This window comes from Xiphias gladius, chromosome 2 (assembly GCF_016859285.1).
Source record: "Xiphias gladius isolate SHS-SW01 ecotype Sanya breed wild chromosome 2, ASM1685928v1, whole genome shotgun sequence".
Classification (NCBI taxonomy): Eukaryota; Metazoa; Chordata; class Actinopteri; order Istiophoriformes; family Xiphiidae; genus Xiphias; species Xiphias gladius.
The window spans coordinates 12,430,124-12,456,954 of NC_053401.1; the positions used below are offsets into that span (position 1 = coordinate 12,430,124).

The 26,831-nt window shown below is 41.3% G+C and overlaps 1 protein-coding gene across 1 annotated transcript in view; it reads right to left on the minus strand.

Moving 5' to 3' along the window:
* The window catches only part of foxp2 (forkhead box P2), a 104,585-nt gene that overhangs the window by 56,333 nt on the left and 21,421 nt on the right, over window positions 1-26,831 (minus strand). The window contains exon 4 of the mRNA XM_040152158.1: window positions 4,707-4,893. Within this exon, the coding sequence (XP_040008092.1) occupies window positions 4,707-4,883 (177 nt within the window). The 5' untranslated portion in view covers window positions 4,884-4,893. The remainder of the gene's footprint in view (window positions 1-4,706; window positions 4,894-26,831) is intronic.

Sequence of the window (26,831 nt, forward strand, 5' to 3'; positions counted from 1 at the left end):
TTAAAGAGTGTGCGTATTTACCTACACTAAACAACAAACTTGATTCATTATAAGGGGGAGGTGAGCTCACATGTCTGTCAAATCAGCTTGCAAACACATACACACACACACACTGTCATTTTTTGCTTTGTCTGTGGGGTAACTTTCTCCCTGAAGACTTTCATTTTGGGGAGAATTTAATTTGCCCCTAAACCCTAAATATTACCCATCACTTGCTGTCAGATTTCTCATCCCTTCTATTTCCTCCAGCTAAACAGCTGGGAATGCAGGTTAATTGCTGTCGCTCTCAAGTTGGACCACTGCCTAGCTCTCATGTAGTGACAGGGTTAGCCTAGAAGAAAGATGGCACCTTGGTGCACTTATTGTACTTTATGTCAAAATGCTGCAGTCATTTAAATGGGGTTGGATCGTTTGCATTTTGCTGTATCATGTGCCTCAGGAAAACACTAAAATGCATACCTAACCTGTTTACCAACATGTAGACTTCTGCCACAGTCCCTTATAAACTGCATTTTTGTACAAAAGTAAATTAACATTTGTCCTCACAAACAAGAAAAAAAACATTTCACTTAAAAAATAAAAAGCAACCACAAGTCTTTTTGTTGTTGTTTGTGAAACAACAGGCGTTACAATCATTTTTAATCTCTGAAGCTGGCATTTTCCAATTATATTTGAATCTAGATGAGAAGTAAGCTGCAGTAACAGAAGGTTGTCCCCACAGCTATCCAAACGTCTTTGGTAAAAACGACTGACCCGACCACAATACATAAGCCAGGCTCCATCTTGCTCTGAATATCAATACACTTCCTACAGTGGTGAGTCCATTTAGAGGGGGCAGTAGTCCTGAGTATTGGCTCATCAATCGCACTGATAACCCTGGCAGGATTAAGTCTACAGACCACTGTAATCAACTAACAGGCTCATTATGGACATTATGGTATAGATCCAAAGATCAATGCACGGGTCCCATGTACATACACAGCAGCATACAATATTAAAACATAGAAATGACTAGGGCCAATGATAAATTGACTGGTAATATAAGATCAGCACATTTTTTTTCTCTTTTTTTTTGACATGGGAGCTTTCACAGTGATCATTTTAGCATAGTAATTAGGGTTGTGCAACATTCATCATTTGCTCTGATACATATCTGCAGCTGGCAAATTGCAATCAGATACAGTGGGTATCTAATCTGTGATCTCAAATCAAATTAGGTCTATTTAGACAACCTTGGGAATGGGGTGATGAAACCCTGACAGAAATTAGGGGCTGGAAATTCAATTGTGACACAATGGTTTTTATTCAGATACATGGATAACGGTGTGTGTCACTTTCACATTGAAATTAGTACAGATTACACACAGGATTTGTGATCAAATAAAAACTAGAGAATGATTTGTCTAGTTGGTGGAAAAAACTCAACTATCAATATTTGAATATGGAAAACATTGCTCCAGTGTAACTTAGTTTTGATCTGTGTTCTATAAGCCTTTGGCCGTATCTAAGGCGAGAGACCTTAAGATGCTGCTTTTCTAATTATAGCTGCAGGTGGTATTTTGGAGCTGCTAGGTAATGGCACAACCCACAGTGACAGTGGAGAATTCATCAGTGCTTATTATTAATCATCCCCCCAGCAGCGTGATGAGAGACTGGAGCTTCTATACCCAATGGACCACTCAATGTCATTCCAAATATGGGTTGAAAATTAAACCCAACAGCCTTCCTTTAAAATGCACTCCGAGCAGACATGGACTGGAATTTTTTACTGCACATAGGTGCAAAAAAAAAAAGAAAAGAAAAGAAAAAAAGTACTTGCATGGATCGACAAATGCATATATGATCATACAATATCCATGCTTCACACACACACAAATGCAAGCTGTCATTCACTTACACACACCTGCCAACATCAAAATACCTTCAGATAAACACGCTAGCAATTGCAAAACAGCACTGGTCTGCGCTGACAAATCTATTTAAAAAAAAAAAAAATTCATCTTTCGTCTTCTGCTTTGGACTGCGCTCTTTCTGCAAAGAGATGCGGCGTGAGCAGGCCACAGGACGTGTGTGTGAAGTTAACAGCACAGGGCCCCTCTTTTAAAAAGCCTCCAGAGACCTGTTAGCTGGACTGCTCATTTCAATGCGTCTGTCTCTGGGTTGGGAGAAGGCTCGGGCTGGCCCCTTTACAAGGTGCACACTGTCATACACCCCACAACCCACCCACCACTACCACATGCTCTTAGCCATACGTCCATCTCAGGGACTTAACTGGACACTTTATGCTCACATCACTTTTCTCTCTAATTGCTGTGGTCTTTTTTTTTTCTTTTTTTTTTTTTGAAACAGTACTGCATTCATTGTTTATTTATATCACTTATTGAGTTTACATTTATACACAGAAACTTTTCTCTACTTATTTCAATTAGACTGATCTTGGTAATTTAGTCTCATATTAGATCTCTAAATCCATTGTTCAGATCTAGACAATTTTCAAATAAATAAAGGTCACAAGTATTTCTCAGTTGTTTTAAAACTATATATATATATATATATATATATATATATATATATATATATATATATATATATACACATACACACATACATACAAACACACACATACACATACATACAAACACACACATACATATACATACACACACACACACACACACACACACACACACACACACACACACACACACACACACACACACATGCATATATATGTAATCAAAAATTTAAAAAAAGATTTTTAACAAATTCCTTCTGCAACCCTTTCTAAGACAACAGCCATGTAAATGTTCACTGCAACCTGCAGTGGAGTCCTATGGTACAACAGTTTAACAGTATCTTATTGTCCTGCTCTCTATCTCTTTCTATTTTACACTCTATCTGCAGAGTATCAGTGTAGATAGAAGGCAGTCCTCTACCCACACCTTCAAATGTAAAAGAGTAATGACAAAGAGAAGGAGAGAATCAACCCCAATCAGGTGTGTGTATCTGGGAAGAGTGGCAGAGTGGGGATAAATGGGGGTTGAGACCACAGTACTATGATGCCGCTGCAGCCACCAGCAGGACATACTGGTGTAGTGCTTTGGATTGTGTTGTGCTGGGTGGGTGTTGGGAGGGGGTCGGAGTATGGGGGATGGAAGAAGTGATGCTGGGGGGCTTGCAGGACATGCTTCATTTTGCTACACTGAATACCCCCTCCTCTGCATACACACAAACACACACACACACACACACAGTTGCAGACACACTGAAACAAATCGACATCTATTGTATTGCCCTGACCAAACTGACCACAGGGCTTCAGCTGCTACCAAAAATACACACAAGGATGAACACACACAAATATTCGCTTGCATGAAAATTCACATCCAGCCAAAAGGACAGCACACATCATTGCAAACCCGCAGCGTTGTCCCCATCCACCCCACAGCACGGCCCTCCGACCTCATGTCCCACTGCTCTTTTGGCAAACTGTCAAAGCCATCATTCACCATGAAAAGACACGAGAGACACTTGACTCCTTTACTCTGCTGGCGACTGACTTTCACAACTCATGCCCCCCAACTACCACCTCCAACACCCCCACTGTAGTTCATTCACCCTCAACTTGCTCTGACTGAGAAGAATCAGTCAGTACAATAAAACATGACTTTGACGTAGGAAATGTTAAAGAGATTGAAAACAGAGCATCAGATATTTGGGATTTGTTAGTGGTGCCTTCAACTGAAACAATTCACTTAAATCATTACAATAAATAACCAACATGGAGGGAACAATATCATCAAGTCACTCATAGTAGAAGTGTTCTCAGAGTGGGGTGAAAAAAAAAAAAAAAAATCAAAATTATTTTCTAGACGGGGAAAAGTGAGATTAAGAGACTGGATGCAAATCAGTCTTTCAAAAGTGAAATGGTCAAAGGTTTCTCTGTTGCTGGTGGGTCTCTGGTTAGACCATCTGTATCAGTGTGTGAGCCTCCAACTAGTGCCGAATTAGGAGGCCCTCTGGTGGATACAGCACTGCCATGACAGACGCACATGCACACACACACACACACACACACACACACACACACACACACACACACACACACACACACACACACACACACACAACCAAAACGGTTCCATACGAAGCTCCAACACACACATTCTCTCCCTTTCTCTGTCTATCTCTCTCTCTTTCTTGTGCACTCTCTCTCTCTCACACACACACACACACACACACACAGTCTTGCATGCATACACACATACGCACACACACTCTCTAACTCTCTCACATGGCCTCATATGGCTGCAACGAGCTCCCTATAAATACAAACTGAAATGCCAAAGCAAAAAACTCTACAAAATCTCTAACAAACTAAAACTGTCACTGCAAAACATTTTCATCACTCTGCAGGCAACAGCTTCAGGCAAAACATGCCGACAGAACTACAAAATAATGAGAAAATTTAACAACAACACAAGCAGGCTATTATATAAACAATGTTTTTTCCATCTACTAAACAACACAAAAAAAAAAACGTAAAAAATACAACATAATATTTCATTGTGCCTCCTGCCTAGAAAACCCCAGCGCTGCCTGGGAAGAGAGCAGAGCAGAGCAGAGCAGAGTGGGAGAGAGAGGGGAAAACAGAGTAAGAGAGAGAGAGCGGCAGAGAGACGAGACGGGGGAGAAACACAACTTACCTGCTGTTGTTGCAGATGCAGCAGCTCGACTGTGCTTACTTCGCTGCTCGTGTCACCAGCGCTTGATCTCCCATCTCTACTGCCAGCCTCTAATTGGCTGCTGCTTAGGGTGCTCATTCCATTTTGACTCATTGAACTGTTGCTTATTGTCTCTGTGGCCGACTCCTGCATCATCATGATTTAAAACCTAGAAGTGATTAAGAGGCACCGGTTAGGGCTCTTCTTGTTACAATTCCCCCCTTCTTCCCTCCTATTTTTTTTTTTTTTTAACGCTTCCATTATCAAGCCCTCAGTCCCCCTCTGCAAATTAAAGCATTTAAAGAAGAGGGAGGGGGGAAAGGAAAGGGGGGGTGCAGGAGGAGCAATTATGCATTCATTGTGTAAATGAAGCAATACAAAGAGATGCACGTCCTGGTGCTTTTTGAAATGGGAGGGGTTCCTAAATATGGCAAATGTTTTTATCCACTAAAATTTGGGCATGAATCATTAAAGCATCCGGCTTTACGAAATAAAGTTTTATTATTTTGTCATTACTTTTTTTGTTTTAATAAAAATACATTTATAAGAAACAAAAACAAAAAATATGCTTAAACCAATATGCAATTCATAAATGAGCATATGTTTTCTTAATATTTCCATTACACTTTAGACAGGCAGGCACCACAGACAGAAAAAGAGAAGCGCGGATGCTAGTAAAATATCTGATGTCTTGAAGCTGTCAGATTTTTAGTGTCGCATTTGAATGAAGTTGGCTAATGATGCAAAGCTAATCATGCAAAATTAAAATTTGGTGATGGGGGGAGGAGGATAGGAGGAGGCACCAAATCACATGGTGCAAGGCTGGTGATGAACACTATAATGGGTTTGTCATCTTTGCTGTGGCTAAATAAAATCTGCCTCGAAGGCTTCCATAGAGGCAGGATGCTCATGTGTCATTTATTGGCTTGATTCCCCCCCCCTCTTCTTTACTCACACCTACTATATATTCATTTATTGTGCAACATTTAAGAAAAATATCATCGTTGCTCTCAACAGGACACAATGAAACCAGATGTTGAGCTGCAATCAAACTTTGTGGTAGGAAATTTAGAATCCAAAACAAAATTTTTAAACAGCAGTAAATAAATATAAGATATTGAAATTAATTCTGTTGTATTTATTAGATATGGAAAACTGGTGAGAGATGGGGAGAAAAGGAGGGAAGAAAAGGGAAAAAAAAATCTATCACGAATATCACTAATGATTGTGCTAAAAACAGCATAAATTATGCATATTACCTCCTCTCTCTCCAGTAATAAATGTTTTATCATTTTCTCCTGCATTTAATGCTCTGTACCTTCACTGGGCCAGAGAGGAGCCCCACCAACATCAGTCTACACCCTCACCATAAATAAGACACTCAGACCTAACAAACGGTAACTCAAAATGCACCCCAGAATTATGGCTTTTGTGCTGTCTCTATTAGGAAAATAATTATTTTCAATATATAAAATAAAAATTTAAGACCATTAATATTTTAAATGATAAAAAATACTGTAAATATCACTACCCTATGGAGGAAGTTTGCGTTCAAAACCTGTGAGGAACGTCATTATTTCCATTCCTATTTCAACAGCAGTTTTGTCACTTAAACAATAATAAGAAAATTTTTACAGCTCTTCCTTTTTAAAATTTTTTTTACATGTGCAAGAGCAAACTAACTAAAGATAATCCACACACATGCAACAAAAGAGGGACAGATGATGATCATGACTGTTGGTGTGTGTGTGTGTGTGTGTGTGTGTGTGTGTGTGTATTTTGCCCAGCCCGCATGGGTATTATGTGTATTCTTTGGCCAGTTTTAATAGAAGTGTGTACATGTCCTTCATTGTGTGTGTGTGTGTGTGTGTGTGTGTGTGTGTGTGTGTGTGTGTGTGTGTGTGTGTGTGTGTGTTTGACGAGGGACAGATACAGGACAGGCCTTAAAGGATGTCTACAGCCAGGATAAACAGGATCCAGGCAGGGAGAACAAACAGGGCTGAGCAGTTACACAGAGCAGGGCGACAGCTGCCTGGGACACAAGTAAATAGGGAAGAGGCCAGGACAAGGCGTGCTTGTGAACAAACAGGCCCCTGTTTAACACCACACCGCTCACTACCGACGGAGAGAGACACAGGAAAAACACAGAGAGAGAGAGAGAAAGAGAAAGGAGCAGAGAGGGTGGAGGGTGACGGAGAGAGACAGAGGAAAAGAATAAGAGAGTGAAAAAGAGAGAAAAGGAGAGGGAGTGGGAGGGAGGAAAGTGGTGGTTTTGGGGGTGGGGGGGGGGGGGGGGGGGGTACTGGCACAATGTGACATCCAATCCGGTGATGAATCTCAGCATAAGAAACTCAAGGCTGCAGCCGAGATCAGCCGGCTAATAAGTATTCAAATTAGGCATAAATTTTACATGCCCAATGTTTAAAATATTCAGAGAAAGACTGTCTGATTGCCTTTACTACGATTTTATGAACATTCTAATGGAGCCTGGATCTCTCTCTCTCTTTTTTTTTTTTTATGCTTTCTTTCTTGGACCGGCGATGGATGCTCAGAAAACTTGAAGATATATGAGACAAGGATATAAGGATTTTTAATAATATCTGAATGTAATGCAAACTACCGTGGAAGTCCAAGGACAACTGCTACTTTGATATTAACAAACCAATGAAATTTGTTTTTAATGCGCTTATATGTGATTACTAATGTATAAAACATTAATACAATAAAAATAAGATACAATAAAAATTAAAGAAATCAAACAACATAGCTTGATACCAAAAGAAAAAAAAAAAGGAAAGCATAATTTGAATTTCATACACAAACAATAAAAAAACCCATATTCAGCTTAATCTCAGTGCTATATTGTTCCATCCCTACTCTAAAATAAAATCTGTGCAATATGTCTAACTGCCACATAATGATATTGCAGATATATGCAAAGTATATTCGCAGAGATCAGATGGTGCTTTAACCTTAATGACAGCGGTGAGATAAATTAATTAGCCATCTAAAGGCAGCATTCAAATCTGCCAATTAGAATGTCAATTAGAAACACAGCCAGGCTGCAATGATGAGTGGGCTACCGAGCTGCAGATCTGAATGTGGGGGTGATGGAACTGTCACAGATAGAGACACACACATATGCATACACACGCACACACTCAATACTCAAGAGAGACACACAGTGACAATATTCAGGACCTGAGGGTGTGACTGTATGCTAGTGTGTATCTACATTTGTGTATCTGTGTGCATACCACAGCTTCTCCATGCCCTGTACCCTCTCCCTGAGGGGTACCAGACCTGACCCTGGCTCAGCTTGTCCTAAACCAACTGGGTCGGAAGGAGTCACGCCACCCCAAGCTACAATATCGACTGCGGCCCTGGCTGTGATCTGCGGCGGCGCAGGCAGCTTAAATGGCGCATGAGTGAGGCTGCCAGCACGTGTGTTTGACATCCCATAAATTGCTGGTGTCCTGCATTTCAACACACCTGCTATCTGATCTTGTTTCCTTCAGCCACAATCTTCCAATGAGGGAGAACCTCGACTACTTATTATCATGATCGGAAACAGAGAGGAAGGCTGTCATTGCCCTGGTAATATGCTGGTAATTCTTTAGATGTATGGCTTTGGGAAGGAAGATGATAGTGATACTAAGTGTTTATGTTGTGGGGTGGTGGAAAGATAGTGAGAGACAGATAAGTCTGCACTCTCTAAATTTACTGTCATCAGTGATCGCTGATGGCTCCAAGATTTCTACTAAGGTGTAGGCTGAGTGGAAAGAAAGGTATTTCCTGATGAAGCAAAGACAGACACAGACAGAGACTTTATTTGCAAAGCTTCAGTCCAACTCCAGCTTTTGTCTCATTCCTCGTGCAACCATACCCTTGCTTGCTATTCCTCTTCAGCTTGAGCAAATATTTACACTTGAATCTTACACTACGCAAATCTGTCTCTTCCATCAGGTACGGAATCTGAGAAAGGGTCCTGACGACGCATTTGGCCCAGAGAGTGGGAGAATTTCTCCTCTTTCTTCCGAGAAGTGACACAACAAAGTTGTAAGGGGAATTGAGCCTTTCTTTGCCTCACAAACACACTATGTCTCCCTTTCTCGCACACACATACACACCAAACACACACCTATCATTAAAGGGGAAAGAAGCAGCCCTCCATCTTTGTTTGCGAGCTCTAAAAGCCCTTAATGTAGCCTCATTACCTGGCCTGTCTCTCGCTCTATCATGTGCAGTAAACACACACTATGACACTAGCCATCCATCTGGTGGGAATACACAGCTGTCTGCTGTGCTCCAACACTGTCTAGGGAACACTGGGGAATTTAACACACACACACACACACGCACACACGCACGCACGCACGCACACACGCACACACGCACGCACACGCACACATACGCGCACATACGCACACGCACGCACGCACACACACACACACACACACAGACACACACACGCGCGATATGTTGTTAACACACAATGGGCTTGACACTGGTTTGGTTCAGAGCCTCTGGGCTATCCATTTTCAGTAGGAGGATGTTCTCCGCTGTGTCTCCATCTAGAACACAGATCCATTCCCTCATCTTATATGCATGAGTTGCAAAAAATATTTTCATTAGGATGGCAAAAAAGTAAGGGGAAAAAAAGTGACCGGTAAATCTGTGATCCCAGACGTCCATTCTTTATCAGCCATCATTTCAGGTGGCTGGCTGGAATTCTTTTGGTTTGTTAGATCAAAATCAAAAAAATAATAATAGAAATTACATTTCACAGTCTGCTGACTCCTCACAGCTCTCTGATCAAGTCGAGATATGGTTACCATTTAAAATAATCACAGATTCTGTGCTTGAGTGAAATTAATTCATCATTGCCATAAGTTGCTATGCATACAAAATAAAGAAGTAACTGGGCAAGGGCAAGGGCTCACATATTCAATACTTCAGATTGCTTAATAAATCAAAATGCCACATATGTGCTGACTATAAAAATGGTGCTTAAATCCACTGCATTTTAAAGTGATAAATTCAATCTAAGACTAAATAATGAAGGGCAAAAAAAGTTTAAAATAACTTAATCAGAAGCCTTGCACACATTTATGCAAGGGATACCATAAATTTATGCCTTCAACAATTTTGTTGATTATGATCATATGTTTGTTTGTACTTGGGTGTGTACTGTAATTTTTTCTGGTAGCAAGTTGTCACAGCATAGGGACGCCACAAGCAGTTTATTACAGCTTTCAGCTTCAAGCAGTGAGTTTGGAGTCGGATATGGAAAAACGACCACTTGGAAAGCTATATTCGACAAAACCCAGTCCCCCGGATTAAGTAAGGCAAGCCAGGCTGTCGTGCCTTAGAATTAAAAGCTTCCTTTTTGGCACTAAAGGGCCACCATAAAAAAAGCATTAATGACTGCTTCTTATAAACCTGTGTATGGTAATGGTTTCTGCTCTCAGATATAGGAATTTCACAAGTGCTTCACCGGTGAATAAAGATTGCTTTGGAAAAAAGGGGGCTGGAGAAATCATATTTACAAAATCAGGAGTGGGGCAAAATGAAAAGAGATGAATATGAATAATGGACTTTGCTTTTTTCAGGATTAACATTATTCAAAGCAAAAGAATCAAATGTGGTTATCTCCTGTCCAATGAGCCCTACATTGACAAAACCTCAGTCGGATTTCAATTCTTCATTTGAGCTGACAATAAATTGTAGTTCTGTGATAGGAGACATTCAGTCAAGAATGTTCAGAACTTAATTCTCTTCTATTTACAATAAGGAGATGAAACAGAATAAGATAAAAGACAGACTATTTGCCACAGTGTGTAAGTGTCCCTGAATGGAGTGTGAGTGTGTGTCAAGAGTCAGTGTTTGTGGAGTACAGAAAGGGAAAAAAATGAAAAAGAAAACCAGAGGAAAGAGTGTAAAGTGCATGTTCAATTGTGCGGTCTGCACAATGTCTCCTTAGAATCAAATGCAAGAGGCACTCATGAATACCGTGCATGATACTATGTGAATACAAATTCATTTTTTTATATGAATACAACCAGCTCTGAAATATGACAATAGCAAAACAGTTATTGTACACAGACTATCCAATTATTAATATAAAAAAGGGGGGTTAGTGTCAAAATATTAAAATAAAATCAACAATGAGTCGTTCAGTAAAAATGGTAGAAAATATTTTCAGATCAAATTTAATATATTGGAGTTTATCCAATTGCCTTTGCGCAACAAAATACACTGCTGCAGCAATAAATGCACAATTCTTAAATATATAACTGCAGCATGACAACCCTCACAGAAAGAGAAAAAGAGGAGGAGAGAGACTAGTTTTCTCCAGCATTTAGGCTCGTCCCATATCATTTACATGTTACTCATCAGGCACCTCACCCTGCTGAAGCGGGAGACAGCCCCGCCGCTGCAGCTGAGCAAGACAGTGACGAAAGCTGATCAGTCGGCTCTCATTTGCATATTTGCCAATTCCATTAATTAACTCGGCCCACCTAATCAGGGCTAATTGACCTATAAAGAGGGGAGGCCTCATTGTCTCATCCAATCATCTTTACCAAGTGTAGAGGAGGTTCGCCGGTGAATGCAGGGTACTTCCGACCTAACCGTATTTATAGACCTCATACGTGGAAGTATTCCACTTAGAAAAAATTTATTCTGTGAGCGATCAGGACTGAACTGCTTTGACATGGAGCACGAGCTGTTAAACAAAAAGAAGAAGAAAATGGACAAATTCATTACACTGGTCTGGTGTTGTTGCTGAGGGGAGAAGAGAAAAATCTGAAGAGCTAATGACAGTTGCTGGCCTGACTCTCCAGTCCTCTCCACAGCACGGCAGAACCAGTGGACAGGCGCAGGGAGCCAGCCGCGGCCGGCACAGCTACAGAGACATAGCTCATTGTGACGTTTCCAGTTATTTCTGGTTGATTAGGGCCATTATGTCTCCAGCTCTGATTTATGTTGTCATTCCCCCTCAGCAGTCCTGCATCGATAGATCTTAATGAATTGGTAAATAAGGGTGAAGATTGCAGTTGACAACACCGCAACATTCCTCATTCATACCAGACAAGATTTATGTAACCAATTAGGAGCATAACAGGGGGGACTGGTCAGGAGAAAAAAATAATCTTTCCACAGGAAAATGACCAAAGTCTCACCCACGACAAAATAGATAATGGGCAGTCTTTACCACCGGCTTAGTCACACTTTCTCCATGCCTGGTTGGGGACTTTAAAACTGCTCGGAAGAAAGGATCCCTCCTGCTCCTCGTAGGATTAAGAAATTGATTTAAAAAAATATATACAGAGACTGGTTGATAGTGCGTAGAGCCTGACTGCTTGACTGCACCTTTCCATTTCAAAAACACACATGACTATTCAACCCACATCTGAATAATGTCCAAACCAAAGATGATGATGGAATCAACAGATTAAAAATTAAGCCCTTGCAAACAAAGCAGCACTTTGATATGGAAATGTTAAATTCAAGAAGCCACTCTTCCTCCACAACAATCCTAAACAGAACCAATAAAAATGAGAAGGGGCGTGTGCAGGTGTGTGTGGTGGGGACAAATCAGTTGTTCCCTTAATATTGGATACATCGACTAAAAAATAATCATTTACATTTTTTAATAGTCTCATATTACCATTATTTAATTTCCCTACACTGCAGTTCTAAGAATTTGTTAACAGACAAATAAAGGCCTCTGTGTCATTAAAAAAATTTTCAGATAAAAGTGCTGATCATCAATAGCCAGCGACAGGCCAGGAAGACCCATAGGGCAGGAGTGAACAGAGGTGGAAAATTAAAGCAGAGTGATACGGGAGCCGGCTCCTTTCAGCCTCTCTCCCTTCAAGCACATGCAAATGAAGCCGTGCTGCTTAACTGCATCATTTATGTGGATAATAGCGGCATCATCATTACGGGAACTCAAATTAAATTACATCACAATTAGCATAACAAAGTGATTGGTTAAACTTTCAAAACAAATAACGGGGCTCTGCTAATGAACAGTGTTAATTGGCCAGTGTGCATTCTAAATAAAACATGTAGGTAAACATGTGTTTTAGTTAAACAATTTCAAAATTCATTTTCTCCTTTTTTTTTTTTTAAACAAAATTAGACAGATGTTGATAGAGGAAAAAAAGAAGAAAAAGAAGACTCAAAACTGAATGTTGCCAGGGGGATTTGTAAGCTGAAATATAAAATGTGTAGCATTTAATTTTATTGCGCTAAAGAACCTATTATATGCCAGACTCTGGAGAACAATGTAAATTATCTGCCATCAAAATGGAGTTTGGCCAATTCTCCATGTGAACTAATCACATAGCTCATTATACATTAGGGTATTAAATTATGGAGAGGAGTCCCTTTCGCATTCCTGCACAAAGCCCTATGAAATGTTAATAATATGCCTACAATAGCCCAATACCATGCCTTGCTCACCCTCATCAATATTTAAGTAAACAAATTATCCCACTCGCCTTTGATAAAGATAATTAGTGCTTCACCGATTATCAGTCTTGTGACCTCTCTCCTCGTCAAACTAAACATCTGCTCAAAATAGTTTGGGATTTTTTTTTTTTCCCCATACCAAGAGATGGGAGAAAAACAAGTAAGTCAAACTTCAAGTAAAAGCTTTGCCCTCTCAAAACACATATCTGCAGCCGATTAATATTTGATTGTCGTTAACTTATGAAAGGTTATACAGTGGCTGTGCCCTTTTATACTGTTTAACCATAGTGGTGAATCTCTGTCCTCTTGATTTTAATGATCAATGATTAGCTTAGCAAGCAAGTAGCGACATCTAAAAAACACCAAAACACTCTGACCTACTACTACTACAAGAGCAGAAATACCACAGTAAGTGAGTTCACACACACATGCACTCACTCATACAGACACACAAACACAAAGCCACATCGGTGCACAGACGCACACATTAACTTGTATGCATGCACACTCACACATACAGGCACACACACTAAGCCATTCATCAGCACTAATTAAGCAGCAGATTAACACAGCCCGCAGACCAAGGCTGCACGGTTACACAGTGGGACAACCAGCGGGGAAGGCAGGAGACACAGCCCGACAATAAAACACAACCATTAAACACAGCCAAGAGCCTGAAGTCGACTACAGATGACAGAGGATTGATGGATGTATGGATGATGGCTGGAGAGATGGATGGATGGACAGAGTCTGCCTGACTTTTTTTTTTTTTTTTTTTACCTGAAAGTGAGGAGTGCCAGAGAGCTTGACCAGAGAACAGAGTGCTTGCCTCTGCCACTGCCGAGGGTGTCTAGCAGCAACGGCCACAAGTCGACTGGTGTCACCGCGTGGAGAGGCAACACTATCTGTGTCATCACTTCAGCCGTGTTTATGGGGGATGGCATCATAAACAAGCCAGCTCCCCCCCGCCACCCACCACCCAGCCCCCGCCCCAGCTCCCCCCGCTCCCTCTTTCTCCTCCGCTGTCCTCTCTTCTCCTCTCCCTCTCTCGCTGCCTCACCACCACCGTGCCATTCATGCATACTTAAATCACCCTCGCCCCATTAAAAAAAAAGAAGGCCCAGACGCCTCTCCTGACAATTATTCTATCATTTCCAGTTGTCACCAGGGCAATTACCAACCGGGGCCCCCTGTGTGGGTCGGACATGCAGGCCCGATACGAGAGGCTTGAGTTGGGGAAGAGAAGGAAAAGAGTGGGAGAGGGTGTAGCAGAGGGAGTATGTGTGTGTGAGTGCATTTGTGTGTGTGAATGAGTTTGAAAGGAAGGGGGGTAGTGTACAAAATGGAAATTTATGACAGAGACACGGTGGCTTCTTTCTCTCTCCACACTGGAAATAATTAGACCATCATTTATTATGCCTGCCACTGATGAAATATATCACAATTACTGGAAAACACTACTTAAAGTTTCATTCCCCACTTTATTGGAAATGAGAGATGTGGCAATTATTAGTTCGATCTCTATTTTACTGTCTTTTAATTTAGGGTATGACCTTTAAATCTGATCCTATTTATTTATATCAGTTACTTTTTAAAAGAAAGTATAAAGAAAAATTTGTTCATCTGTGTAATTGGTTGCAAATGTGTAAGAGGGACTGTGTGTGTAGGTACTCTCTCTGTGTGTGGGTGGGTCCTGTGTGTGAATGAGAGAGTGTGTGTATGTGAGAGAGCGCGAGGGGATCTTCACACTGGGAGTACCGTGAGTCCTCGCAGGATGCTCGCCGCCTCTCCCCTTGCACCTCGCCTGCATGCTTACGAGGTGGCTCGCGCTGCTCTCACTCTAATCGCACATCTGCTTCTCTGAACACTCTCTCTGTTTCTCTCTCTCTCGTGCAAGCGCACACTCACATACACACACGGTCTTACACGCAACCTGCCGGACTGGCTCTCTGCTTTGCTCTATGCAGACGACATCACCGAGACAACACGGAAACAGAGACAGAAGCAGAGCTGAAGGACGCGGCTATGAGAGGTGCATTCGCCGCAAAGGTATGTGTGTCTGGCTCTATTTTAGTTCAGTTCAATGCTTTTCTTTTCAGCTCTGACTGTATGCATGTCAAAGTATGTGTGTGTGTGTGTGTGTGTGTGTGTGTGTGTGTGTGTGTGTGTGTGTGTGTGTGTGTAGATGTAAAGAGTCTGAATGGGATTAGTAAAGGGCTGAGCGGCAGTCGGTAACCTCCACACTGTGCTCTGGCAGAGAGTGTATAGGGCTCTTAAAAACAATTAGCCATATCACATCCATGCATTACCAAGTAACACACTATCACAAAGCACTGCTATGAAACCACAAGTACTGCTAAAGAGAGAAGGAGAGAGTGACAGATAAAATGACCTACCTTTTAAACAATGAGAGAGAAATCCACTCTCCCCGGTAAGAAGCATTTGAAGAAATATTCTCAGAAGACTGGAAGCATTAGTGTGCATCAAAAATGAAGAGAGGGGAAATGCCACTAGTAGAAAAGAGCATCAAAAGTGGAAAAAAGGGGGGAAAAAAAAGTAGAGAGAAACTAGCTGACGCTTACTGTCAAAGACATCACCAGAGGAATATTTACAGCGGAATTTACAGTATTGAGAGGGGAGAGCACCTCTGCCTGGTCACGTCTGAGAGACAGTTGCCGTTTCAGTGCTGCCTAATTAAAACAAGTCAGGCAGCCCCGCTGGATTGTTTTGACGCCCGAGGACCAATAGTACACAAAAACCAGTGGCTTGATCGGCGGGGTAGGGGGGCTGGTCGTGGGGAGCGGAGAGGAGGGGGCGGAGGGTGGTGAGAGTTAGCAAAGGAATGGTAGGTGTGTGTGTGTGTGTGTGTGTGTGTGTGTGTGTGTGTGTGTGTGTGTGTGTGTGCGGGGGGTTTCTGTGTGTGAGTGTATGTGTGTGTAGGGGGGGATCAGAAGAGGCGTTTTATACAGGAATCTGAGAGGGGAGGGAGATTACAGAGGTTCAAAACTGGGGAGACGTCCACAAGCCGAATGCTCCCTCACTTTTTATTAGACAAAATGCTAAGATGATGCTTTTTTGAGACTTTTTTTGCTACTTTGTTATCACCACTGTCTACACTCTAAATACCTTATTAAGCATTAAACAATACACCTGACCAATGTAAAAACTCATTCTCAACACAGTAAAAGGGTCTATGGGAAGGGAAGATATTAAATTAAAAAAAAAAAAAAAAATTAAAAAGTGAAACACAAGCTTACAAACAATTCACAGCTTTTCCCCTCAGCCACAGTTTTTAAAAGCTTGGTTAGCCACTTGATAAAAGGCAAACTTGTCTGTACAGATGTCTTACATGAAGATTCAGATATTTGAACAAGTCTCTCCTAATGAATTACTTCAGTATCTCTAACGAGAACCATAAAAAACGCCGGTCCCTACTGCCTGCTAAAGGAGGCAACAAAAGCTGAAGCGAGCTGGATTAAGCTGGGCTGGGCTCAGATGTGCTGAATGTGATATATCGACATGTTTCCCCTACTGTAAACAATGCACAACAGGCAATGAGATGAAACATTTAGGGCTAATGGTGTTTGCCAATCCTTTAGTCAATTTTTTTATTCCCTCCTCTTTCTCTCTTCTTTCCCTTCTCTCTCTCTCCCTTGCATGCCACAGATGTTTTTCTTAGTCGCTCCAACAGACAGGAATCTACTGGCAAGAAGAAAGGCTCGGTCTTCCCCAGGAGAGAAGAGTACAAAGCCCCCAGTCTGCGCACAGCAGATGCAGAAAGCCAGTCCATCTGCCACCAACTCGATGTGCCACATGGGCCTGAGAGATTTAGTACAAGAAGACTTTTTTTTTTTTTTTACATCTGCCTACATAAGTTTTTTGCCGTATACACAGCATCAAATGCAATCACACATCCAAATCTGGCAGAGATACAACTCCAAAATAAAATTCACACTAACAGACACACACATGTGCACACATACAGGCATCCACAGCATAAGGTTACAGGGAGTGCAAGAACTTTTATGTTTTAAAAGAGAGGCACCCAGGGCAACTATGACAGATTTATTTAGGAAAAGATGTAGCCCCTAGCGTGGGGTAAAGACCACTTAAACTCACAGCTCTGAGTGGTGCGCTGGCATGATTTAACAGGCTCTGAATAGTACATTATCTCCCCGGCTCTGCTGGAGCATATTTCAACCGTATGATATCATTATTAAGAGACCAACACAGACCAAAAGATGTAGCATTTTCATTACTGTCAACTGTCTGAGCTCTGAGGCAGAGAGGGTAAACACTAAACAATCACGGCAGAGTGAGAGAGACAGTGGCAAGCAAGTGGGTGAAAGAGAGAGAGGGAGATGACAAGAGTGCAAAAGCAAGCAAGAGCGAAAAAACGACAGAGAGAGGCAAAGGGGGCTAACATTAAACAACTGCTGTTAATTGCTCTAAGCATCCACATTATGCCAGTAATTTCTCCCATTTCTCTTTCAGCGCTAAGGGCTTCAGGCTAGAAAGCTCCTTCAGCCCCTTTAATAAACTACTCAGAGTGCCTCACTGGAAAAGACAAACAAGAGGCCTCTAGCCTTAGAAACATTTGCTTCACTAGGGGGATTACTATGCCTATTTCTACACATCTCTGACAATGGTGTGCCTCCTCCCTTCAGGTATTTATTCCCTATGTCTCTTCTTCCAGTGCTTTCTGCTGCCAAGGTCAACAGAGACAAACAGGCCCACCAGCATCTTGATGTGGTGGCAGCACAACAGTGAGAGGAAAATGGGAGGGGGCGGGTAGATAGACGTGTGTAGAGGGTATAGTGGGGGGGGTGATGGTGGCAGCAGCTGGTTACCAAACCTGGCAGGAGCAGCAGCAGTGGGGGGAGCAGCGATCTGAGATGTACTGCAACGCCGTGGCAACGATGGTGACTGATGTTGTTTCCCATCTCCCGGCACTGCTATCATTTCCACAGTTTACACACACCCACCCACACACGCACGCACACACACACAAACACAACCGCTAACTATTAATTTTCAATTAAAAACCACCATGAAGTGCATTGCCGCTGGGGCATCAGACAAAGTCAAGCTACCATCACAGCGGTTTCCCTCGTCATTTCTGCCACCATCACTTCAGTACTACCAGGCCACCACAGAGTACAAGCACTGCCATAAGGTTTGTCAGTCAGTGGCAGCCCAGCCTTCAGCAATGTGAATCACTCCATATTAACCCTTTAACAACCATTGAAGCCAAAAAATGCACTCATGATATAAATTAGTGTAATTTTGAAAAGAAGAAAATTTTTTATGTGTTAAAAAGACCTGCATTACCTTTCAAATATACACAATTAGAAACAGCACAAAAGACAAACGTGCACAGAGGAAAAGACTTTTAGGCTTTCCTGTGACTTACGAGCCCTAGTACATCAATGATGTTCACTTTGTACTGGGAGGTTATACATTTGACTTTATTCCTCCTTCGTCCATTCTCACATTTGAGTGCCAGTCAGAAAAAAATGAAGTGATTTCACCGTCTGCTAAAATATAAACTGCCTCTAACAACTCCCACACAGTGATAACCAATGTTCCTTAAAGAGCAAAACACCGCACATATTAAGCAGAGCACACACACCAGCACAATTCATTAGCTGTCACACAAATGTTCCACAAGCACAATTCATTAGCCACTTAGTCCTGCCTACAAATAAATAAATAAATAAATAAATAAATAACAGAGCCAAATAAGGCATAATGAGGGGGTAGGACTCTTTTTAGTCCTGGGCAATGCTGATCACATGATATGTTGCTTATGGCCAGAGAGCAGAGACCATTATGGACCGGTGATTATATAAGTGGTTGGAAGGCAGCACCATTTTAATATACTGTATTTAAGCACCAGGGTATCCATGGCAACTTGCCTTGCACCCTGAATTTAGAAAGTCCCTAATGAAATGCCTATTAGGTGGCTGATAATGACAGTGTCCAAATATATTTGCATATGTATTTCACTGCCAGAAAATAAAAAAAAGAACAGTAAATGAAGTGGGTCTGATTACTGCAATCACAATAATAAATATGTTGATCTTGTTTTGTTTGTTGTTTATAAAATTTGTGTTATCTTACAAAATATTCAATTTCTAAATCAGTAAGACATAACTGTTATTTAATAACACTTATACACAGGAAAAAAAATGTACTTGCGCTGGGTGTGAATTGAGGCCTCATCGCCTTCCTCTGGGAGTCTCCACATGTGACTTCCATTTGCGACTTTGGCTGAGTGCCCAACAGGACATCCCTGAGAGAGTGTTTGCTTGACTCAATATCAACAGCCCGAGTAAGCAGTGGGGGGAGTGGAGGGCCCTCTGGAGCCCTCTCCGACCAAGCCCGGCCTCAGGTTCCTATTGAAAATAAACTAGGCTGTGCATTCACTGGGCCCAGAAATATTAACACGCACTGCAAGGAGCCACGTATAGTACTCAGCACTGTTCCGCTGGTGGCTCTCCAAGGCTTAATGATACCTGCACCTCCCCTCCAGCTGCTTCTGCCGACACCGCTGCTACACACAGACGGCAGGCAGGCGGGAATTAAAGTATACATTACAGCAGAAAAATAAAAAGAGATCGAAATGACAGAAGTCAGACAGTTCAAGCTGACCGGGCCTCTTGAAACGAAGGAGCTTGTAGACTAGCGACAGACACTCTAGGTTAAATTGGCCCTTCTGTGCCGTGTCTTATTTTCCCACCACCACAGCTGCCTACAATGCTCGACCCCCCTTCCTAAAAAAAAAAAGGAAAAAAAAAAAAGAAAAATAGCTTTTCTTCAAAAGCGTATTTGAATTAAACGAGTTGCTGAAATCAAAGGCTCGGCCGAGACGGGTAAATTTAAACAAGCAAGTGCGGCTCACAGCAGTTTACCTGTTATACAGCAGATTGGAATTAGATGAAAGAGTAGAGCATGGCAGACAACTTTCTTTTTTCATAGTAGTAGATATTATCATACAGTAAAAGGCGGCTGCACTTTAAATTAGATTCCTACTTAGAGAAAAGTACATGCTACTCAGTTTTTGTTTTTTTAATGTTCCTGGCCACTGAGATGTGATCAAGATGAAGAAACAGCTACAAAATGTGAGAAACAATAGCCGTTCCACGCATTCAGATTTCCTGTTAGGGATGAATCTGAAACCCGTTTATGACAGTGATCTGTAGTGACTGAGGATCCCACAGCTCTAGCTCTGCCAAAGAGATTATCATTCCCAGAACCATGGCTACACACTTGAATAGCAGCAAGACAAGCTCCACTGACAGTCAAAAGAGCACAACACCTGTATATGCTATGCAACAACCACTATCTAAGGTCCAAGGAATCCTGTCAATGCATTTTTCAAGTAGCAATGAAAAATACTTCCATTCAGGATGAGAGGAATATTAAACCCTGACCATGAATTAGATAATGGGGAAAGTTTGGGAATCATCTCCAGAAGCAATAGAAACCTGGAGCGTTCTGTTTTTAGTGCTGGAGAGTTGACTTCAGAGTCCTCTGATTACCTCGGCCTTCTGACTTACTGCTGACACAGTGGCTATCCATTCATGACTAAAACACCATTCAGCTAGACACCAATTACACCTAAAAAACCCAGATCAAATTAATTCAGGAAAATGGCATTCCAGCAAAGAATAATAAACTCATTATATGGAAATTTCAAACTCTTCTATTCTCCACACCGCGGCTAATTCAAACCTAATTTTTACTAGCCACTAATTTAAGGGCGAAGGGCGGGGGATAGGAATTACATCTGGAGGTAATTCATTGCGTGGAACTGAGCCCAGTGGAGGCTATGATTCCCCTCAATCCCCTACTAAAAAAAAAAAAAAAAAGAAAAAAAGGGGCAGACAGACAAGACATAAAGAAGGAACTACTTAGGTGAGTGGGACTTCCGGAGCACTGAAACAACACTTTTCACGAAAATGTTTTCATTGTGCTGTCACCAGACACAGGCTGGAGAGGATATACGTGCCGCAGGCACAGGCTGGGAGAGAGACACAGACATTGATAAATTAAATGGAGAAAAAGTGAGAAAGATTTTCAGGAAATGTGGTACTTCTTATAAGGTTCAGGCTCCTCCAGACAGCTGCGCTGGTTCAGGATTTAGCAAACTGCCAAAGATGTGAAAGTTAAGGAAGTATGTGGGTGTGTAGGGGGGTTGACTCTACAGTTAGGTGTTGTGCCCACTCTAAAGGCTCAGAGTTTATGAGGACGTCTCCCTCTCAAGTGACCAGCTACATCTGGGCTGCTTAAGTGGGCTGCCTAATAAATGGCACAGTTTTCCAATGATATGCAGTTTCAAAGCACTGAATAAAGGGTATCCAGCTGTATCAGTTTCACTGTATGGATGCAAAATTAACAGTTGTTTGCAAGGAAGTATTTGTAAGGAGGAGAGGAGCAGTAGTGGACATATTTGAACGATTTGTCTTGATTACGCTGATCAAATTGAGGGAACAAAATATAAAGTTTGGTTCCCAACAATCAGGCACAGTAAAAAGAATCTCTGCAGGAGGACATTAACGTGATAGAGAAACTTGCCTCAGTCCCTTCCACACCAGAACCCCCTGCTCTCCACTTCCATCCTGTGCCACCCCTCCAACACTAAATGTGTTTTCCAAATGAAAATAAACGGAGTCCAACCAGTTTGAGGCAGTCATACTCTGGAATATGAGATCAAATAAAGGCTTCTGTGGAGGCTGAAAGGAGAAATGAAATGGCTTCTGAGGGGAGATGTACCGAGTAATAAAATTACTCCTTTATATCTTCCTAAACAGCAGATGTTCCCCTGGAGTGGATGAGGGCTTCACTTTGGTCAAAGACAAGTATGCAAGTGGCAATTTTTCCTTCAGGGAAGATTCCCTGATACACTTCTTGAGACTTGGCGCACTGCAATTTTCTTGAAAATGAGAAACTATTTCAGCAACAAGTTAAGCGGAACTTTGGAAGTTTCACTTTGATGATGTGCTGGTACACGCTGTCACTGAAAGGTATGTTCCATTAAATTGGAACAGCAAGATGATTCATAAGCCTATTGCTTTTCAATGAGTTCAAACTAGACTGAAATGTTCAGATGAACTGTTGTATTTTATACTAATACATACAGTTGACTTGGAACTGACCATGATGTTCCACAAACACAGTGAATCATCTTTTGGATGAAAAATGTCACTACTTTGAAATTGGTTAGCTATTCCAGTTATACAAGCACCATTCCATTTGGCATTGAGGGAAATTTACAACTGAAGTATGAATCCAACTACTTAAAATCATGCAATTGATTTGTATTCTTAAAAAGCTGGTCACAATAATATTCAGATGGACTTTTTTTGATAAGGCAGAAGGACAATATTAGAGGAAATTTTCAATCTGAAAGAATACATTATAATTCATTATACAGTAGCTATTAAACCTCCAGTAAAAATGGTTTAGTACAAGGATTGAGCCACTTATCAGACGTACTCACTACCTTTAAAAGCTGTCCATGTTCAGTGCTCTGAGTGGCAAAAAAGCAATCGCTGATGACTCTGAAAATAGGACTTGATGTACAATTTATCAAAACAGACACGGCTGGCAGGGATTTCAGAGAATCAAGGGTTGTAACTGTTTGTTCAAATTCACAGGAGAAAGGAAGACTGCAATTTACAGAATTAAAAAAAAAGAATTCAGCGACACCATTTAAAAAAGTTACAAATGGAATGGTTTGAATTATACCATCCAAAAATTATCTTTAAGAAATTTAAATAAGAAAAGTGTTTTGTTCACAAAATTGATTCATCTTGTGAGATATTCACAGTATGTTTTGCATGGATCACAACGTTTTATCAAGGAATTTGTGTACCTTTCCTATACTATGTTTTAATGTGTTTTTCTAATAAGGTTAATCTAAGAAAATTATTTAACAAATTAAATAAATTACCTGCAGATGCACACAAGTATCCATGTTTCAGTTTGTTTTATGCAGTCTTAGCATGTAATTAAGTGGTTTACACCAGGTTGATGATGTTTGTGCTGTGATTATGAATTAATTTCTGGCGTGAGCATATTATAGAACTTTATTCTCAGTGACAACCTGCAAGACTGTTGTTTACAAACATACACAAGGAGAGAGCAGGCTCATTAAAGATCTCATAAGAAAATACCCCAAAAATAGAGTGTGAAGCGTGCATCAGTGGCTTAAAACACTTGTCAAGCTATCATCATGGGTGACTCTTAATTTACACAAAGGCACCCAATTATACTTGGAGGCAACATTTGCAACACTTTGTGAAATTGGAAAATCATCATTAACTTTCTCTCAGTATTGCCTTTTTCCTCTGTCGTAGCCTGTTGCCATCTTTTCAGGAAGACAAATGGCAAAGGGGATGTTTCTGACAGCTTAAAAGTACCCATCAGCGGCCTGTGAGACATCTCCCTGCACATCCAGCCCCAAACCTCCCCAAACAAACAGCAGGCTCCACTTCAAATACATAGCAGGACTATTAGGTAATCTTCTCCTTTGTTCACTCTCCCTCAGCCTTGGTGACTAACCTCAATCTCTCCCTGTTCTACCTCTAGCCTTCAAGCTGACAACACAACACTTAATGCTGCCAGTACTGTAGGAGAGTACCATGATGAATGACAAGGAATTATCTAAAAAAAAAATACACTTGCTATCTTATTTTTGTTGTGTTATGATGACAGTACCAGTATGGTTTTAAAGTGGGAGGGAAGAGAAGAGGAGGGCGGCAGCACAAGGGCTCTTTGTTTTGGGACGGGACAAATCTGAAGTTTCCTTTTGGATATTCAATATCCTGCAAGGTACCAAACAGAGTTACAGTAGTCTAGTGTCTGGGCTTTTTTGGAGGGGAGGGTGCACAGGCTTGCTACGTGTGTCTGTGAATTGTTGCATGCTTCTTAGTCAATTGCTGTGTGGCTTGTGTGAGTCCCTCCCAACAAAGCCTGGGAAATCAATCAATCTCCGAAGAAATACCTCTTATGCCAGATGTGGCACTTGAAAAAAAAAGACTTAAAAAGACTTGCTTGTATTAGGGACTCTAAGGGTCCAAACAAGCATAAAACCATGTTGAAATGAAATATTTATTACAAATGAATCAAGCTGTCAAAATGCTACCTACTCCACTTTTCTGCTTGTTATTTTAGGTGGCTTCTCTAAGACGTAGCATGTCAAATCTGTAAGTGTGTAAACGTCTTACTCTGAAATATATCTCCGCTATTTATTTTACAAGGTGCAAAGGAGAATGAAAGACAAATGTTTCATTAGCAGGTGACTTTTTTTTTTGTTTCTTTTACAAGTCTTCAGTAGTTCCGCTCCTTGGCACATATACGCACACCCTTGCATACACTGAAAATAATTATAAATGCAAGGCTTGCTATAGGGAGCTGAACTTTTCACACCTTTCAAAGCCACAAAATTGGATGGTTTTGTGGCTGTGCAGCTGCCGCTCCACGCTAATGCAAGGCGGTGTCATATGAAAAATATTCCTCTCCCCAAACCACAGGGCTGGTCATTAATGAAACACAGGCTGCGCAGTGAGGTCATACAGAGTCTAGATTTCAGCAGCCACACTTAAAAACCGCTCAGAGAGAATAGAGAAACATGAACACAAATCAGATTCCAGCTCCAAGGACGGGGAAAATAAATAAATAGAGAAAGGCACTGGCCCCTCTCACATTTTCCCCCAGCGCTCTGCAAACAACCGTCAACTGCAGCTCAGAAACAGCTCACAATGAGAGCAGACTAAACAATCTGGTCCCAGCCAAGGAAAATGCTAAGCAACTCTGCACACAGGATGTCTCACCCTAATTGCCAACTATCAAATCTCACAATGGAATCTATCCATTTGGCAAAATCTTCACAGCAAACTTGGCAATATACTTTTGCTTTTAAAAGTGTCAACTTTTGTGATGAGAAGAAAGGACGAAAAAAGATGGAGAAACACAATTGTCAAGAATTTCATTTCTGTCTTGGATTTGCTGGGGTTTATTGAGCTTAGGGAAAAACTAGCAATAATGTGTGCTGAGAGGAAAAAAACTTTTATGAGATAAAGGTGCTAGAGGTCTTGTAAACGAGTGATTAAAATCCTCAGCATTAAGATAAACAAACTAAATAGGTCCCCAAAGCCATGCAGACTCAGGAAGGAGAGAGAGCAAGGGCAAGCCCAACTCAGCAAGAGAGACTGACAGACTGTGTACTGGAGGTGGGCATGGGAGCGTAACTGGAACCTTGGGACTGTTATACGAAACAGGGTTACTAGGAGGGACCGGGCTCTAAACAGGAAACTAATGGGACAGTCTCCACCATCCACCATGTGGCATTGTATTTTCCAGCCAGTCAAAGCCATGCTCGCAGAGACCCCATGACTTCAAACAGCCAAAATAGCAGCACATTCATGAAACAGAACAGAACTACTGGGAATTAAAGAAGGCAGGGAAAAAAAGAAAACACACACACACACACACACACACACACACACACACACACACACACACACACACACACACACACACACACACACAAAAAAGGTAGCAGGCCTCGACAGCAGATGGTAAAATTAACATTTCAACAGTTCCTTCCTTTCATGTAGGTCTCTGCAGAACTTTTTCTTTTTTGAAAAAAAGAAAAAAAGTAAGAGGGGCTTGGGTTTTGCTAAGATACAGTGGTGTAGAAGGCATCTGGAAAAGGGGAAGAGGAATATTGGCTTATTGCTCCTGATGGTCCAACTCTATGAAAAATTAAATAGGTCTGTTTTGCAGGTTTCCCCTCTCTAGAGTGCCCTAAGCTGTGTTATGGAAACATCATCTCAGTAATTTATACGGCAAAGAACACCTGGTGATGAAAGAAAATAAACTATTCCTCCCTTTCTTTCTCTATTTAAAACCCTACCACTGACTTTGTGGTCTGTCCCTTTGATGTTTCTTTTTCCACCTTTTTAATGTCCATCCACTTTGGCCTATATTGCAAGAAGCTGGCATCTATTGTAGTGTTAAGTCATTCACAAAATGCTTGTCAGATTTCGTTTTAAAGTCTTGATATAAACTTCAAAAAGGTACTGTAGAGATCTTATCATGGAGAGACTGGAAGACTGAGGCATCTCTAATAAAGATCCAAACAATGGACAGCCACTCTCATTTCCAACCCTGTCCAATGGAGCGTCTCAGTAGTACCCATTAATTTGGACAGAGTTCTGGCTAAATTACATGTGTTCCACCTCTGTGACATTTTAAATGCAATTAAGAGCTGGTTATGGAAGTGTGCACGGACTTCCCTGTGATGAAGAGAAATCACTGACGTGATTAACATGCAAACGAGCTCATGCTGGCAGACTAGATTGGGGTTTGAAAACCTCAATTACTTTTGTGTGATTATCTATTTACCAGTACACAGATTTCCATTTCTCATCTCCAGCCGAGTTCCCCATGCACAAGCCTCAATTATACAAGGCACACCTTTATTTATGATGCGCACGATGCTGAAATACAAGCTCCAGTTATTTTTCACTGTGATGTATTGCATCTTTACAGGCTGCTCATGAGGCAGGGCCACCAGAAAAACACTTCCTAATGCTGAACCATTTGCTTTGTGAG